The following is an 18,229-nucleotide window of genomic DNA, read 5'->3' as shown; positions in this document are numbered from 1 at the left end:
GGCCTGGCCCAGCAATGGCTGCTGCAGTCATTTGGGGAATGACCAGTAGATGGAGGCCTCCCTCAGCTCTCCCTCCCCTGCCCTCTTTCCTTTTCTGTTGTTCTTACAAATAAAACCAATCTTCAACCAACCAACCTTACAGAAATGGAATTAATTTATTTTGGTACAAAAAACTGCAAAATCCACACACAGATTTTTCCTAAAATTCATTTTCCATTAAGTTTGAGAGGTGCCTTCATTTATTTGATAAAAAGGCAGTATAACACACTGCTTGAGAGAACAGAATCAAGAGGTTAGCAGCATTATGGGTAAAGTCACAGCCTGTGACAGCCCACCCCTTATGAGCACCAGTTCAAGTCCAAGCTGTTCCACTGTCTTTCAAACTCCTTGCTAATACACCTGAGAAAGCAGAAGATAGCCCAAGCACTTGTCATTGTCACTCATGTGGAAGACCTAGATGAAGTTCTTGGCTCCAAATTTCATCCTAGTCCACCCCCTGCTATTGAGATCATTTGGGGAGTGAGCTAGTAGACAGAAGATCTCTATCTCCCTCTCTGTTCGTAGCTTTCAAATAAATAAATACAGCTCTGAAAGAGAGAAAATGTATCAGGACTCAAATCCAAAACTACCCAGTTTACTAAGCTGTGCAACTCTGACCAAGTTACTGAATTTTTGTTCCTCAGATTTTCTTTCTCTAAAACACAGTTAACAACTACATCATCGGGTTGTTATAAAGCTTCAATTAATTTTACTGGTGTTTAAAAGGTACTTAAACTGCCTGATACATAGCACTAAATAATTTAATAATTTAAGCATTATTTAAGTGTAAAAAATTTTTTGAGACCACTGAAAAAATTCAATGTACCTTTAATTTCTTCCACAAGCAGCTTATCACATACTTGTTTTTCATATGTTTCTATATGTTCCAAAGACTGCTGAAATAGATCCGCCTCCCTCATTACTTGGTTCTGGTACAAAATAAGTTCACTATATTCATAATCTATTTTGTTAGGAGGAATCTGGGGGGGAGGGGAAGGACAAAATTAGCTTATTTGCATAATTGCATAAAGCAGGTACAAATCTTCAGATAAATCCCATCCTCAGGAATCATTCACACAGATTCAAAAGGAACCCACAGCCAGTTATAAACAGAAGCATGACAGCACAAATGAATATGCCCTTTAAAATAAATAAAAAGGGTAAAACTTTTGTGAGACTTATACAACCAAACGAAGAGGCCAGCAACTCTGATACCAAAGTACAAATATGACTGATATGCTAAGGAATCCACCCCTCAAAAAACTGAAATTTTAAGCACACAAAAATCAATCATTTCTATATAATAATGAACACCCAAAAGTTAAATTATAGTAATTTAATTCACAAAACTGAACTAGAAAATATGCCTGAGTTCAAGTCCCAACTCCTAATGCAGGAGATGAATCTGGTGGCTAAGCCTGCCAACCACGCGGGAGCATCCCATATGGGTACCAGTTTGTGTTCCAGCTGCTCCACCTCTGATCCAGTTCCCTGCCTGTGGCCTGGGAGGACAGCAGAGGATGATCTAGGTCTCTGGAACCCTGCACCCATGGGGAAGGTCCAAAGGAAGTTCCTGCCTCCCAACTATGGATCAGCTGTGCTCCAGCCACTGTAGTCATCTGTAGATTTAAGATAAAAGACCTATCTCTCCGTCTCTCTATAACATGCCTTTCAAACAATAAATATACCTTCACCAAAAAATAAATAAATAAAATATAATTTGCAAAATCCACCAGAATTTACCTCTTCACTACTCAGAAAATTAATTAAAGGCTTACAGGAATCTAAAGTACCTGAATCAACTAATAAAATGTAAGCAAAGTGAACTCTGAAGCAGTTTAAACTGTCCTAGTCATAGGCATGCACTCCAGTCTCAAATAGCCTTGAAAATACCAGCCTGTACTCCCAGATTAGCTTGCAGACAATGAAGAAAGCAAAACAGATTCTCAAAGCATTATTAATTAACTAACAGACTCGGTACTACCCAAGAAAAGTCATGCATAAAATTATGCTACCCCTGATAGGCCAGCATTGCAGCACAGAAGGTTAAACCACCTCCTGAAACACTAATATGCCACACAGATGCCAGCTCAAGACCCAGATGCTCCATTTCCAATCCAGCTCCTTGCTTATCTGCCTATGAAAGCAGGAGACATTCCAATTACTTGAGCTCCTGCACACACATGGAAGATGCAGAGCAGCTCTGGGCTCCTGGCTGCCAACTGGCACATACTAGCTATCTAGTGAGTAAAGTACCAGATGGAATACTTTGCCTTTTAAGTAAATAAAAAATGGGTCCAACTTTGTAGTCTAGTGGCTAAAGTCCTCGCCTTGCACGCACAGGGATCCCATATTGGCACCAGTGGCCCTGTTTCCCCTTCCAGCTCCCTGCTTGTGGCCTGGGAAAGCAGTTGAGGATGGCCCAAAGCCTTGGGACTCTGCACCCATGTGGGAGATCCAGAAGAGGCTCCTGGCATCAGATCAGCTCAGCTCTGGCCATTGCGCCACTTGGGGAGTGAATCATCAGATGGAAGATATTCCTCTCTGTCCTTCCTCCTCTCTGTAACTGACTTTTCAATAAAAAATAAATATTAAATAAAGTAACACATGGGAGCTGGGTTTGTACCAAGTTAGTCAGGATATCTACTACATTCCACGCTGGAATTCCTGGGTCTGATGTGCACCTCTAGCTCCTGTACCCAGCCTCCTGCTAATGCAGACCTGGGAGACAGTGGTGATGGCACAAAGGACTAGACTCCAGCCTTTCATTCCAAAGACCTAGATGAGTACCAGCTCTGGGCTTAAGTGTTGTAGCCAAAGTGAGCATTTGGGGAACAGGGGCTCAATCAGCAGATGGGGTCTCTTTCTGTGTTTTGTTTCTCCATCTGTCTGTCAAATAAATAATTTTAAAATAAATAAAATCTGAAGTAGTTATGAAAAATGTTCACCATTTCTTTGATCATACATAATTATGCATTTTATCTTTGTTTTATATACAAACATATTGAAAATCTGTAAAAGGGCTTCAAAAATTCATGGAACATTCACATTACCTTTCAATGCCATTTTTCTATCACCATTCCATGAATTTCTCAAGCTCCCTCACTGCTATATGAAATGCAAATATATACACATGCATGTCACAGAAATAATTCTTACAACTCCAAATTTTTACATACATTCCTTTATCAATTTGAATATTGTTGAAATTATGGTGTACCAAATTTTGTTATTTACTTGGATTATAAATTTTTACTTGGGAACCGTGTTGTGCCATAGCAAGTAAAGCTGCCACCTGTGCTCCCACCATTCCATATGGGTACCAGAGTGCTAGTTGGTCCACTTCTGATTCAGCTCTCTGCTAATGTACTTAAGAGAGCAATGGAAAAAGCCCAAGTACTTGGGCTCGTGTGGCCACCTCGGAGACCTTGAAGAAACTCTGGGCTTCAGACTGGCACAACTCAGGCTGCTGTGGTCATTTGGGGAGCAAACCATTAGATTTAAAGTCATTTTCCTCTGCCTCTCAAACAAACTGTTAAAAATAATAATTTTTATCATTTTTCCAATTATTTCAGAACATACTTCAAGTTTTTCATAGGTTTCAAAGACACTGACTCAGTTATGGACAGGAAGAAATTCAAAAGTTAACTATCTTAGCTTACAAAAGTGACAGAACATGTTAAAATGTTAGTTCTTACATGCTGAGTTTGTCTAAACTCTTCCAGTAGTTTTAATGCCATATCATAATCTTTCAGTAAATGGTATGCAATAGCATATCCAACCCAGGAAGCACGCTGTGTTGGGCGCAACTGAAGAAGCTGATATCTTGTCTCCTTTAAAAAGAAAAATTTAATTTTTAAAAACTTAGCATTCCTTATGTTTATATCAGTTTTTTTTAAATGCCTCCAACATCTAATGAATTTCAAAAAATGCTGACTTTGAAATAAGAACCACTTTTTGTATTGATCTAAAGTACTTAAAAGAATTAAATTCTAAAATATTCTATAAATTCTCTGAAAACCTGTCCTTGGAGCCCATGTCTTTGGCTGCTTTATAAAATTATCTTTATATAAACAAGAATTTCTTTTGATAACTTTACAAGAATTCTTCTAACACTAGTTTTTGTCAATTACATGAAATTAAAACATATTTACATGATTATAACTGGTCTCAAGTCCAATGGGACACAGGTAGAGGAAACACTCCACCCCCATTGGGCCTTCCAGCAGCAACTCCCAACAGTTTCACTGCAACATAGCTCCATCAGAAAACTAAGGACAAAACACCAGCAATTCTCTCACGGTTGCACCAGAAGCAGCAAGTTCTCTTCCCCCAGAAACCAAACCTCCTTAAATAAACTCCACCTTTTACAATTCAATTACTCCTTCTTCTAGTTTTAAGCAAACACCAATACTACTGATGAGGGAGCCTGCAATGCAGTGTTTAGCTTCAATGACTGTTGTAGATGGTCAGGGTTGGTATGAATTGAGACAACCCACGCTGAAAGTCAAAGGGATCCTCTTTAAGGAAGTAACCTTGGAGACAGGCATTTGGCCAAGTGGTTAAAACACATCCCACATCAGAGTGCCTGGGTTCAGCAGCCACTTCTAGCTCCTGCCTCCAGTATCTTCTAATGCAGTCGGAAAACAAAGGGTGATGGCTCAAGCAACAGGATTCCTGCTCCCACATAAAAGACCAGGACTGAGTTCCCAGCTCCCAACTTTAATCTCTTAAACCCAGCTACTGCACACATATGCAGAGTGAACCATTGGATGAAAGCACTGACTATTCATTTCACAGGATACAAAGAGGAAAAAATAAAAGCCTAAGTTTTCTTCCTTCCACAAAATCCTGCCAATCCCTGGGTAAATAAAACATGTGTATCAATCACCTAAATACTAAGTTGCACAATTCCATTAAATTATATTCTTCTCCACCTGTTTTAAGAGAACTATTCCCCCAGATACATCCTAGACCCCACTGCCACCCCAGAAATCACTTAGTTATCTCTCTCTAAACATAGTACCTATGTGGCACAGTATCATTCAGCCACACTTCTACCCTCCTTTTTTGTTACCTACAATACCTCAAGCTCCTTCAATCTTTCTTTTTCATTAGTGGCTCTTTTCTGAAAAGATTTAAGAAAAAACAGAGCAACAAAGTGACAGAGATCTTCCATCCACGTAGGAACTCCCCAAAGGGCCATAAAAGTCACCTCTGGACCAGGTCAAAGCTAAGAGCTAGGAATGTAAGCCTAGACTCCCACCACCTTCCCAAGCACATCAGCAGAAGCTAGATTTGAAACACAGCAGTTAGGACAAGAAAATGGCACTCTATCATAGGATGCTAGCATAGCATGTATTGGCTAAACCCTGTGCACAACACTGGTCACTCACCAGCAGTTCTTACAACTTATTTTACAATACAGCTTAACAACCACTGTCTTATCAATATCCTTAATTTTTATGCCTATTACAGACAACTGGTTTCAACTCTGTTACCACATTCATGCTGGCAGCCATAGCTAAAAACTACAGTGGTTACAAATTCAGCATAATCCTTGTAGCTACTGCAAAAATTTAGCCATGGGGTAAAAGGACTTACTTGGCAATATAGGGAAATTCCTGTTGACATCCACATCCCACACTGGAGTGCCTGGTTTCAAGCCCCACCTCCACCTCGATTCTAGCTTCCTACTAAAATGCTGCACTCTGGGGACAAAATACATGATAGCTCAAATTGCTGAGTTTTGGCCACCCACCTGAAAGACATGGACTGAGTTCGGGGCTTGCATCATGGCCAGAAAGCGGCTCCTGTTCCTGACATCAGCCTGCCCCAGCATCAACCAGCACGGCCATTTGAGAAGCAAACCAGCACATGGAAGATCTCTGTCTCTTGCTTTACATCACTCTGCCTTTCAAAATCAATGTGTTTTGTTTTTAAGTGAAGGATTTATGTAAACAGAACTCTTACAAGAGCTGATTGTTCCAGCACAACTGGAAAAGCCCACGGAGATGCAAAACAGCACTGAAGATGCAATCTGAAGTGATCTCAACTGAATGACTGATTCTAAGACTCACATTATTTTATATTTACTAACCCGTAGTAAAGCAGCCTAGTTCATCTTCTTATGTTGAAACTTCTATTATGAAAGCTCAATATCTGACTCATACTTTACCCAAATCTAAAGTGTTAACCCCACAAAAAAACTAGTTCACAAAACTTTTACACAAGATATACTGTAGTTTTTCTTGGAAAACAAAAATCAAATAGTTTTCAATACTTGAGGTGTAACTACAAAAGTACGTCAAAAAAGCAGGTGTCCCTAACTTTCTGTGTTTAAAAAAAAAATCTTTGCTATCGTAAAAAGAAGTGGTAAAAATGAAATTACAAGGTGCAAAAAAAATATTCTGAGATCTATGTGTTAAGTTTTTTGAGAAGAATCTCCCATCTGCTAATTCACTCTACAAATTCTTGAAATGACTGAGGTTGAAGAGGAGACTGAGGAAGACAACTCTGGTCTCCTGAATGGGTGGCAGGAGCCCAAGCCCTTGAGCCATTACTGTTGCCTCACAGGGTCTGTGTTAGCCGGAAACGAATCAGAATCTGAAGCTAGGAATTCTACACAGCTACTCTGAGATGCTGGGCCTTAACCCCTAAGCCAATGCTCACTCTCCATATTCATACTACACATGCCATTCATAAATTTTTTCTAAAGATTTATTTTTATTGCAAAGTCAGATATACAGAGAGGAGGAGAGACAGAGATGAAGATCTTTCATTCGATGGTTCACTCCCCAAGTGAGTGTAACGGCTGGAGCTGAGCCAATCCGAAGCCAGGAGCTCTTCCGGGTCTCCCACGCAGGGTGCAGGGTCCCAAGAATCTGGGCCATCCTAAATCACTGTCCCAGGCCACAAACAGGAAGCTGGATGGCAAGCATGGCTGCCGGGATTAGAACTGGCAACCATATGGGATCCTGGCACGTACAGGCGAGGACTTTAACTACTACACTATCATACCGGTACCACCTTTCATAAATTTTTAAAATGATTCTGTGAGGGCCTGGCACGATAGTCACTAAATCCTTGCCTTGCATCTGCTGCAATCCTACATGGGTACCAGTAAATGTCCTAGATGCTCCACTCCCCTTCCAATTCCTTATGTGATGCCTGGGAAAGCAATAGAGCATAGCCTAAAGCCTTGGGACCCTGCACCCACAAAGTTCCTGGCTCCTGGCTTCAGACTGGCTCAGCTCTGGATACTGTGGCCATTTAGGAAGTGAGCCAACGGACAGAATATATTTAGAGAAATATGTCCTTCACTGTATACCAGTCTTTCCAATAAAAATAAATCTTTAAAAAAAAATCCTAGACCTGGCACAGTGGCCTAGTAGCTAAAGTCCTCGCCTTGAATGCGTTAGGATCCCACATAGGTGCCAGTTCTAATTCCAGCAGCTCCACCTACCATCCAGCTCCCTGCTTGTAGCCTTGGAAGGCAGTAGAGGACGGGCCAAAGCCCTGGGGCTCTGCACCTGTGTGGGAGACCTGGAGGAAGTCCCTGGCTCCTGGCTTCGGATTGGCTCAGCACCAGTTGTGGTCACTTGGGGAGTGAATCATCAGACGGAAGATCTTCCTCTCTGTCTCTCCTCCTCTCTGTATATCTGACTTTGCAATAAAAATAAGTAAAGCTTCAAAAAAAAAAAATCTTGTGAATGAACTTCCAGAAGTAATACTGAGAGACACCTGCCAAGTGATCTTTGCATTTTGCAACCTACAGTGAACAAATACAGGACCTTGGCTTATGTCCACCTCATTCTAAACTCACATACTTATATATCTGTTGTAAAAATAGGTACATTTAAGGCTAAAGTACTTACACGGTAACCTTCCAAGTCTCTCATTTGGATCTGCAACAGAGAGAGATCCCTCAAGATTTGCAAATTATCTTTATCTAATTTGAGGGCATTCCGATAGCACTTAATAGCTTCATCATATTTCTTATCCGAACGCTGAAGGAGCCCATATACATGCCAACCTATCAAGTTAAGGAAACATTCACAGAACCTATAGCATACCATACTGTTAAGAAAAGCAATTAACATAATTACATTTAAGCTGAGATTTGTTTCACAATGATCTGAGGTCAGAAGAAAAAGAATAATGAGAGGTGATTAAAAAAGAAACCAGATTAAACTTGACTGACAACTGTTAATTTTTTTAAAGCTGAAGTAATACTCACTATTCTACTCTTTGTAGTTTTCAGTTTTTGAACTAAAAACCTTAGAAAATTCTTGAAAAAATTCTTCACATTCTCCGCTCTCTATCCCTTTTTGACTCCAGCTACTTGAAAATTCACTTACGCTTCTCTGTATATTTAAACACTAAATTGCAATATAATAAAACAAAAACTGCAATTATCTTTTAAAAGGTTATATTCAACTAATTCTAAAGTTAGAAACAACTATCCTTTAATTCATTAGTGACATTAAAAAGACCACAAAAACAAAACTGGGCCCAGCGCGGTAATGCAGAGGCTAAAGTTCTCTCTTTGAAAGCACTGGGATCCCACATGAGCACAGGATCTAAGCCCGGTAGCCCCCGCTTCCCATCCAGCTCTCTGCTTGTGGCCTGGGAAAGCAGTCGAGGATAGCCCAAAACTCTGTCTCTCTTCTTCTCTTTATATCTGCCTTTCCAATAAAAATAAATAAATTAAGCTAAAAAATCAATATACTTAATACTAAATAAAATTTGATTCAAAGTAAATTGCTTTTTAACTTTTTCTTCTACAAAACGTTAAAGCAATACAAATTTTATACAAGCAACTTAGAGTAATTATTTAGAACAGGAAATAGAGTTCCAAAGCAACTTTTCTCTAACACTAAAGGCAAATAAGTTAACAACACACATTTTATAGCAAATTTCCTTAAAATGTTCCAATAAACAAGTAGTGACAAGAAGCTTAAAAATGAACTAATGGAAATACAAATGAAATTGAACTATTTACTGTAAAAGGATACAGACATGACTCTTCACATCATTACGAAGTCCTTTACGTACAAATTCATAAGCTTCTTCTTTTTTTCCCAAACAGTTCAGTGTTAATCCTTTCATTGCCAAAGTCTCTGAAAAAGAATTTTGGGCTCTATTTACAAATAAAAGACTCAATTTTTCTTAACAATGCTTCAATATTTCATCTTTGGAGGATTGCTACTGCCCCAATGCTTGTATTACTCATCTTTCCTCACCCCACAACACTTCTCCACTATATCAACAATAACCAGCATGGCACTAACATACATAAACATTACATTTTTAATAATGTTTGTTTACTTATCTTTTTAATCTCCTAATTAAACTTCTCTCCAAGTACAAAAAAGTTAAACTACACTTTACCAGTTGTTTAAAGCTTTTAATCCAAATTCTTTTCTGAAACCTCTTATACAATGGGACAAAACTGCTAAAATGTTTTCTATGCTTCAGAGTACAGATGGTACTGGTTTTCTGCTGAAAAGAAAAATTAAGGCAGGAAGTAATTCCTGTTGACCCAAATCACATACATGCTTGTATAGTTTTCGATAGAAATAATTGTAATCAATTATCTTATTTACAGTCCACAAACATTTATTCAATCCAGGGGCTGCCATTACGGCATAGCAGAGGCAAGTCCTGGCTGCTCTGCTCCTGATCCAGCCTTCTGCTAATTGCCTAGGAAAGCAGCAAAGATGGCACAACTACCTGGACCCTATCACCCACCTGTGGGAGACCTGAATGGAGTGCCAGGCTCCTGATTTCAACATGAATCAGCTCTGTTCTTTGCAGTCATTTGGTGAATGAACCTGGGTACCTAAAATATGTCTATCTCTTTCTATAATTCAAAGTACACAATTTTTTTTTCTTTAAGCTTTCTTTTCATTGGAAAGACAGATCTACACAGGAGACCTAGAGAAAGATCTTTGATTTACAGGTTCACTCCCCAAGTAACCATAGTGGCTGGAGCTGAACCAATTCAAAGCCAGGATCCTCCTCCAGGTCTCCCACATGAGTGCAGGGTCCCAAAGCTTTAGGTCATCCTCTACTGCTTTCCCAGACCACAAACAGGAAGCTGAATGGCAAGTGGAAAAGCCAGGACATGAAATGGTGCTCATATAGGACTCTGGCACTTGAAAGAGGAGGATTAGCCAATTAAGTCATTGCACCAGACCCAAAATAAAGCAATCTTCAAAAAAAAAAATCTACCTTACAAGAGATACATGCAATTTCAAAATTAACTTTTTCAACACTGAAAGACTTCATATTGGGCAGATTTTTTCCAACTGACTGTAGTTAAGCTAATTAATCTTCATACTACATTACAAAAATTTTTATACCCAGGAAACCAAGGTATAAACTGAAATTTTACAAATACGGAAAATCAAATACACAAAAAGAGTTACATAAACACACACTCCATTTTCCCCCAAATGATCAACCAACCACTTAGCATCTAAAAAGAAAGTCGCTCTGTGTAATCCTAAGCATAAAAACAATCTAGAGTAAAGTTCTTACATGAGTAAGAATGTGGCAAATAGTTAAAGATGTCACTTAGGGCCAGGAGCAATAGTCCTGTGGCTAAATCCTCACCTTGCATCTGCCAGGATCCAACATGGGCACTGGTTCATGTCCCAGCTGCTCTGCTTCCCATCCAGCTCCCTGCTTGTGGCCTGGGAAAGCAGTCCAGGATGGCACACAGCCTTAAGACCCTGCACCCACATGGGAGACCTGGAAGAAGCTCCTAGCTCCTGGCTTTAGATCAGCTCACAGCTCTGGCCGATGTGGCCATTTGAGTGAACCAGGGAACAGAAGATCTTTCTGTTTCTCCTTCTTTAACTCTTTCCAATAAAAATCTTTAAAAAAAAAAAAATCATTGAGATGTCACTTAGATTCTGTAACCGTTTCCAGCTCCACTTCTGATTCCAGCTTCCCCTAAAGCACACACTGGAAGAGAGGTAGAAATGGCTCAAGCTACTTGGGTCCCAGACAACTCCATGAAAGACCTTGCTTGAGCTGCAGTCTCCTGTCACTGGCTTGGCCCAGCCATGGCTATTGCAGGAACATATTAATGGACAGAAGAATTCTGTGTCTCTCCATCTCAAAAAACTTTGTAAATGCATATAAAGCACAACTAAAAAAACTGAATACTGATACACTATAATGGAGAACTACAAGATTCTTTCACTATTAAGAATTTTTTCTGCGGACCAGTGTTCTAGACAGTGAGGTAAGTCAGGACTGCAGTGCCAGCAGCATCCCATATGGGTGCAGGTTCCAAGTGTTAGCTGTTGCACTTCTGATCCAGCTCCCTGTTACTCCAAGCAGGCAGCAGAGAATGACGCAATCCTTGACAACCTGCATCCACACGGAAGAGCATGTGAAGCTCCTAGCCCAGTCCTGACTGCTGTGGCCATTTGGGGAGTGAATCAACAGATGGAAGACCTCTCCCTATTTCAAATAAAATCCGGGGTGTCTCTCTCTCCCTCCTCTTTCAAGAAGCACCCCACCTCCCGGGTTCCTTTCCAGAGGTGCTTTCCCCTTCCCTCCCTTTGCAAATAAACTTTTCTGTTTGAAAAAAAAAAAACAAACAAAATCTGATTTTGGAACTGATCTCCCCAAAGCAATCTCTCACAGATAAGACAATACCTCCATGTTCAGCAAATTTCGGATTTGAAAGAATCATCTTGCAAAATTTGAGACCATTTTTGTACTGCTTCTGTTCATAACATTTCTGTGAAATAAGACAAAAGTTATAAAATGAATAGACAATGCAGTTATTGTTTCATTAAGTTATTCAAATTCTACATTTAAGAGTCAAACACAGGTTTAAAATTTATGTAATGAAAGTTTTAAATCACTTGTAACAATAACTGTACTTTTGCTACTTATGCCTTGCCAAATTCTAGAATCTGAGCATTTTCAGTCAATTTTTAAACACATTTAATAAACAGAGAATTGTCAACTTAAATTGACAATTTGGAATTCAAAAGCCAGAAAAAACATAAAATGCTAAAAATTGTACCAGAAGTCTTTGAATCTTCAAGAAATACCAACACAAAAATCCTGTTTACTGAGTACTCCCATGCCGGTACAAAATTTGCTAATTCTTAAAATGCCTTAAAGCAGGTGTCACTAACACCACTGTATTGATATACATACTTGAACTCAAAACTTCAAAAATCTTGTTGGAACAGGCCGTTAGGACACCAGCATCCCGCATCCAGTGCTGGAGGTGCCTGTGTGCACGTCCAGTCCAGCTTCCTACTGACATGCACTCTGGCAGGCAGCAGGTAACAGCTCATGTACTTGGGTCCCCTTCACAGACAGGGACTCAAGTTTCTGGGTTTAGCCTTGTCCAAACTCCATTGTTACAGGCATCTGGGGATAAACCCTGCAGAGGGAAGCTCTTTCTATCTTCCCCTTAAACATTTCTTCAAAACAAAAAAACTGCTGGGCCCGGCACAAAAGCCAGGTGGCTAAAGTTCTTGCTTTGCAGGCACCGGGATCCCATATGGGCACTGGTTCATGTTCCAGCTGGTCCACTTCACACCCAGCTCCCCGCTTGTGGCCTGAGAAAGCAGTAGAGGATGGCCCAAAGTTTCGGTGCCCTGCTCTCACATAAGAGAACTAAAGGAGGTTTCTGGCTCCTGGCTTCCTATCAGCTCAGCTCCAGCCATTGCAGCCACCTGGGGAGTGAATCAGTGGATGAAAGATCTCTGTCTCTCCTTCTCTTTGTATATCTGCTTTCCAATAAAAATAATTGAAGGGAAAAAAAAAACTGCTATAGATAAGTAGTTTGGCTTAACAGCAAACTAACTCCAAAGACAATGCATGGTGTATCCATCATTAGTCTAAAAGCTTTTCCTCAGATGCCATCAGCCAGGCTAACAAACACCTGTCCTTGGCAGCCACTAATACTAGGAACATCTCAAGCCCAGGACCCAGCACAATGGCTCAATCAGCAAATCTTCCCCTTGCAAGCACCAGTAACCCAAACGTGTGCTGGTTTGTGTCCCATATACTCCACTTCCTGCTTGTGGCCTGGAGAAGCACTGGAGGATGGCCCAAAGCCCTGGGACCCTGCACCCCTGTGGGAAACCTGGGAGAAGTTCCTAGCTCCTGGCCCCTGGCTTTAGATCAGCTCAGCTCCGGCCCAGCTTCGGCCATTGTGACCATTTGGGGAGTTAACCAGCAGACGGAAGATCTTTGTGTCTCTGTAAAATCTGCCAATCTGCCTTCTCCTTCCCCAACCCACCCACAAAACACCAAACAAACAAACAAAATCTCATCTTTTCCCATTTTCCCCTGCTATGGTTTGAGTATAGTTTAAATGTATCTAACAAAGTTCCTGTGTTGGAAATTTGGTCTCCCAAAGGATAAAATCATTCATTTTTCAAGCACCCTAAATTCATGCAACCTATAATAAACATTACAAATCCACGTAAGAACAGTGCTAGGGGACAGCACTGTGCTACAGCTGGCAGGTTACACCCTGCAGCACCAGCAACCTGGATGATTGCCGGTTCTATTCCACCTGCAATCCAGCTTGCTTTTACTGCACTTGTGAAGGAACAGCAGAGTCCTGGCTGCAATCACCCAGGCACCGCAATCACCTGGGGAATGAACCAAAGGACGAAAAATCTTTAACAACTCAGCCTTTCAGCCAAATAAAAACAAATCTTTGCAAACAGAGAAGAAAACAGGAACATGCTCAGCATTCTCTCATTGACTTGGGGATAAGGTTAACTCAGCAACAGCTTTAGCTCTCTTGAAACCTGAGAGGAATAAAAGTATTTTTATGAGCAACAGCATCTGAGCCATAGAAGAAACCCATGTAGATAAAGTGTTGTGATTTTTAGATACAAAATCAACATCTTGAAACCCAGGACCAGTGTTGTGGAGTAGCAGGTAAAGCCACCAGCACCCCACTGTGGGCGCCCATGGAAGATGGTCCATGTGCTGGGCCCCAGCTTCTTATGTGTGAGACCTGCAAGAAACTCCTGGCTGGGGCCTGGCCCAGTCCTGGCTGTTCCCCAGTCCTGGCTGTTCCCCAGTCCTGGCTGTTCCCCAGTCCTGGCTGTTCCCCAGTCCTGGCTGTTCCCCAGTCCTGGCTGTTCCAGCCGTTTTGAACGTGAACCAGAGGAAGGAAGCTCTCTTCCCCCACCGCATCACTCCCTGTGTGTAACTCAAACAAATATTTTTAAAATTCTGAAACCAATAATTTATAGTTTTCCAATGACATTTGATTGCCTGGAGCGAAAAAAAAACCTACACAGGCCAACACAAAAGTTCACTTCCACACTGTGTAAAACATCAGGATATAAAAAAAGGGGTCAAAGTACAAGTTATAACAACTTCAAGGGTAATCTGCTGCAACACTTTATTATCAGCTAAACACATTTGCTTGTTTTTACACTTGGCTTTTGACTATTCTCTCAATACTAAGCAACACCTGACATCTTCATCCCATTTATCCCTTTAACAATTAAAATCAAGTGTGAAGGCTTAACGGGTTTTAACCAGAACAACTACTTAGAAATTTATATAAGCCGTCGACAACACTTGGAACGATTATAAATTAGCAGCAGCTAGTGGGCCAAGCAGCCAAACTAGCCCAAAAAGTCTAAAGACTCCATCTCCTTGGAACCTTTAGAAAAGCCGCGCGGAGGAGAGCCAAGGCTGCCAGCGCCCCCCATCACCCCGGCCCTTACGCGGGAGGTCCTGCTCGGAAACCAAGTGCACGCGCGCCCCGAACCACTCGGGCAAGGCAGGCACGTCTCAAGGCCGCGAGCTGCACTGCGGTGTGTGACAAGACACCGAGGTTTCTCCCCGCAAGGAGGTGCATTTTCAAACAGGCAGCTATTCTTGCCAGGGCAGCTAGTGCCGGCTTCGCTACCCTCCCCGCGACCTCCCACAGAACCGCGTCCGGGGGGGGGGGTCCCCAAGCATCGCCCCGCGGCGAGGGACCCCACGGTGGCCGCGCACTCGCTTCCACGCCAGCACCCCCCGCCGCTCACGGGGCAGAGCATCCAAGGACCCAAGCCCGAGGGGGCGAGGCCCGGCGCCGCAGAGGGCAGGGGTAGAGGGGGGCGGCGTGAAGGTTCTGGAAAGAGCGCAGCTCGGGCAGGAAAGTCGGGGTCGCCGCAAGTAAACAAAGAGCGGAACGGCGAACCGAGGCCAGGCTGCGAAGCCCACCTTCTCGCCACGCGGAGCCCGAGGCCTCCAGCTCCCTGGCCGCCCCGCCCCAGCCACTCACCAGGATGCGTTTGAAGAGGTTGCTCTCCTTGGGCGGCAAATGCACGTTCGGCATCGCGGCCGACCAGGAGGCGGGCACCCCTTTTCGCTACAGTCGGCTGCGGGGCGGGCCGCAGCGAAGGGTCAAGACCCGGAGGAGGGTGGGCTAGTTCATTGGCCCAGATTTGGAACTGGCCAGCCAGGACAGGGCGATATTTTTGCGTAAGCAGTGGAAGCGGAGAGCGGTGTGAAACAAACCGCCGTTGCCCGATGCCCGTTTTAGAGCGAGTGCGCACAGCAAGATGGCAGCCAGGTCCCGCCCCACCACGGGCCGCGCACGAAGCGCGTGCGCGGGACGTCAGCGGGGAGGGCGGGGCGACGCGGCGGGAGGGCGGGGCGACGCGGCGGGAGGGCGGGGCGACGCGGCGGGAGGGCGGGGCGACGCGGCGGGAGGGCGGGGCGACGCGGCGGGAGGGCGGGGCGACGCGGCGGGAGGGCGGGGCGGGAGGGCGGGGCGTGGACGTGTGGACGTCCCTGGGCTGAGGAAACCAACGCTAGGCACCGGGCGCTCGCGCCACAGGGCACTCAGCGCACGCTTGTGAGGCTTGTAATGCGAAGCAATTCAATGTCCATTTTTTCCGGCGTTTTCTCACGAAGCGCCCCCGCAATGTGGGTTGTTGATGTTGATCACCGCTAGATTTAACTCTTTTAAGGTGGAAATAGTATTCGCAGCCTAGCAGACCTCCTGACTCCAAAGCACTTTTGAAAGAAAGGTCAGGAAAAACCACTCTGGGTAGTTTGGAGCACTTAACCTTTTGGTGATTTTATGGGACCACTCATCCTCCAAGTCTGCGCAAATTGTTTCACACAAGCCCTCCGAGGAAGGGAGGAGCAAACCCAGGACTCTCCTACCCAGGGCCACTTTCTCCAGTACCTGAAAGGCAGCATGATGATAGTGATATGTGAGTTTGAGAAGCTTTGTACTACCTCATGGCTTCAGCTTGGCGCAGCGCTGGCTATTACAGCCATTTGGAGAATGAACCAGCAGATAGAAGACCTCCTCTATCTCTCCAACCCTCTGTAAAATCTGCCTTTCAAATAAAATCAATCTGAGAAAAAAATAATGGACACATTAGGGGCCAATGCATTGGCACCTTAATATAATTTCAGTCATCTTGGGAGTAAATCAACAGATGGAAAATCGGTCTCTCCATAACTGTTTTAAATAAGCAAATAAATCTGAGAGAGAGAGAAAACCGAAGAAAGGCAGGCTCCATCTGCCTTTGCAGAGCTGGAGACCCCAGCAATTTCACTCTTTCATGAGCTCTGGAGCCTGGGGATTTGTGGTGGGGGCTGTCAGAGAAGGACAGAAATCATACTCATGTTTCAGTCCCAAGGGTGGAGGGGAGGAGGGACAGAAAGGCCCCGGGCTAGTGTGGTGTGCCTCTGGGCCATGCCTGAGGTCTCTTGCACACATTAATGTTCCATGTGAGTGGAAGATAAGGCCCCAGACATGCACACATGCCAGAGGACTAGGTCCGGGAACCTGTCTATGATCTTGGGACTCTGGTGGGAAGGCAGAGTTCCAGGTCAGCATGCCACCCCACCAGAAGACTGGGCTTGGGAAGACTGGGCTGGGGAACCCATATTCTCCTGGGCACAGAAACTATGGATTGCTCAAGGAAGACAGTATGGCGATGTGAGGGAAGGAGAACTACTGAGGGAGTATGTTCCAGGTGAGAAATGACTTCTGAGGGACTTCCATCGACAAGGCCATTGTACTTGCAGTTCAGCAAGAAGGCTAAGACTGAGTGGTTTGGAAGGGGGAAGCTAGAGGACTTTTCTGGGTCAGACTGCTGTACCCACCCAAGTGGGACAGATGAGTTGGGCTAGTTAGTACCACCCACCACCAATAACCACCCACCAGTGCACACAAAAGCTAGGGCTACAGCTTATTGTTTTCTTACTGGGTCCACTACAATTCGATGACAGAATTTTTTTCCCATGCTAGCATCTGCCAGCTGATGTTGAGGCAAAGCCCAACCTACTCACACCTACTCTGGCTGATGAATGCAACAGTAGAAACAGTCAACCCAGCCTGGCTTTCCCCTGATCCAGTTCACATGAGGCCAATAGGTGTTGTAGCCTGGCCCAGCCGGGTCTGCCTACATCCCAGCTCATGCTCACCAGTGGGAGTGGTGGTCCAGCAGGGGAGCCCCACGTAGTTCCCCTACTGTTTTCATTCCCTCCCCTCCTCATGCCCCAGATCTGTGTGCTGGTTGGACACTGCAACCCAGTCTGGCATGGCCCACCTCACCTCAGCATTTGCCAGTGGGTGCTATAGCCTAGCCTGGCCCGGCCCAGCCCACCCCCAATTTCATTTCATGCTGGTGGGGGCTACAGCCCAGCCCAGCCCAGCCCAGCCCAGGTCAATCGGCCCCGAGTCCTGGTCCTCATGGGAACTGGCTTGTGTTGTGGCCTGACACAGCCTAACTCACCATTTGGCGCTCAGATTCGCCAGCAGGTGATATGAACTGGCCCAGCCTGGTCCACCCTTGACCTATGCCAAATGTATGCCAGTGGATAGCATTACCTGACCTGGTCTGGGCTGCTCCCTATTGTGGTTCTTGTGCTCACCTGCAGGAACTGTGTCCTGCCATAGGAGTTGCCCAAGCTCCTCCATCAGAACCCATCCCAATGCCAGATTTCGTGTACACCTGTGGATCCATGAGCAAGCCCTTCTTAGTCCACCTCCTGTCCTAGCAGAAACAATGGATTTTCCTGACCAGCCTTCTCCCTTTCCAGTTCTTACTGTTGTGTGTTACAGCCTAGCCAAGCCTGGTCCACACCCAGACACAGTTCACGCATTGCTCTGCAGGGGCGGAGACCTACCTCAGCCTGCCCTGCTGCTTCTTGCAAGTACCAG

At 44.0% G+C, this 18,229-nt stretch overlaps 1 protein-coding gene across 5 annotated transcripts in view; it reads right to left on the bottom strand.

Annotated features, from left to right (window-relative positions):
- NAA16 (N-alpha-acetyltransferase 16, NatA auxiliary subunit) overlaps window positions 1–15,620 on the bottom strand; it is a 51,668-nt gene extending 36,048 nt beyond the window's left edge. For 2 of the 5 annotated variants that reach the window (XR_005884932.1, XM_040991341.1), the window contains exons 1-6: window positions 15,326–15,620; window positions 11,716–11,800; window positions 9,057–9,161; window positions 7,917–8,074; window positions 3,738–3,872; window positions 866–1,019 (exon numbers count right to left, since the gene is read on the bottom strand). Coding sequence is in view for 4 of the 5 variants with exons in the window: in XM_040991341.1 (XP_040847275.1) it covers window positions 866–1,019; window positions 3,738–3,872; window positions 7,917–8,074; window positions 9,057–9,161; window positions 11,716–11,800; window positions 15,326–15,379 (691 nt within the window). In the remaining variant the exon portion in view is untranslated. Of the gene's footprint in view, window positions 1–865; window positions 1,020–3,737; window positions 3,873–7,916; window positions 8,104–9,056; window positions 9,162–11,715; window positions 11,801–15,325 lie in introns of those variants that run through there. The other 3 variants (XM_040991345.1, XM_040991343.1, XM_040991344.1) reach the window with 3 other exon arrangements.
- Window positions 15,621–18,229: the final 2,609 nt, after the last annotated feature.

Source organism: Ochotona curzoniae, unplaced genomic scaffold (assembly GCF_017591425.1).
Source record: "Ochotona curzoniae isolate NIBS_2020 unplaced genomic scaffold, NIBS_Ocur_1.0 contig_64, whole genome shotgun sequence".
Lineage (NCBI taxonomy): Eukaryota > Metazoa > Chordata > Mammalia > Lagomorpha > Ochotonidae > Ochotona > Ochotona curzoniae.
Note: the sequence above shows the minus strand (reverse complement) of the source record. Positions and strands in the feature narration are given on the sequence as shown.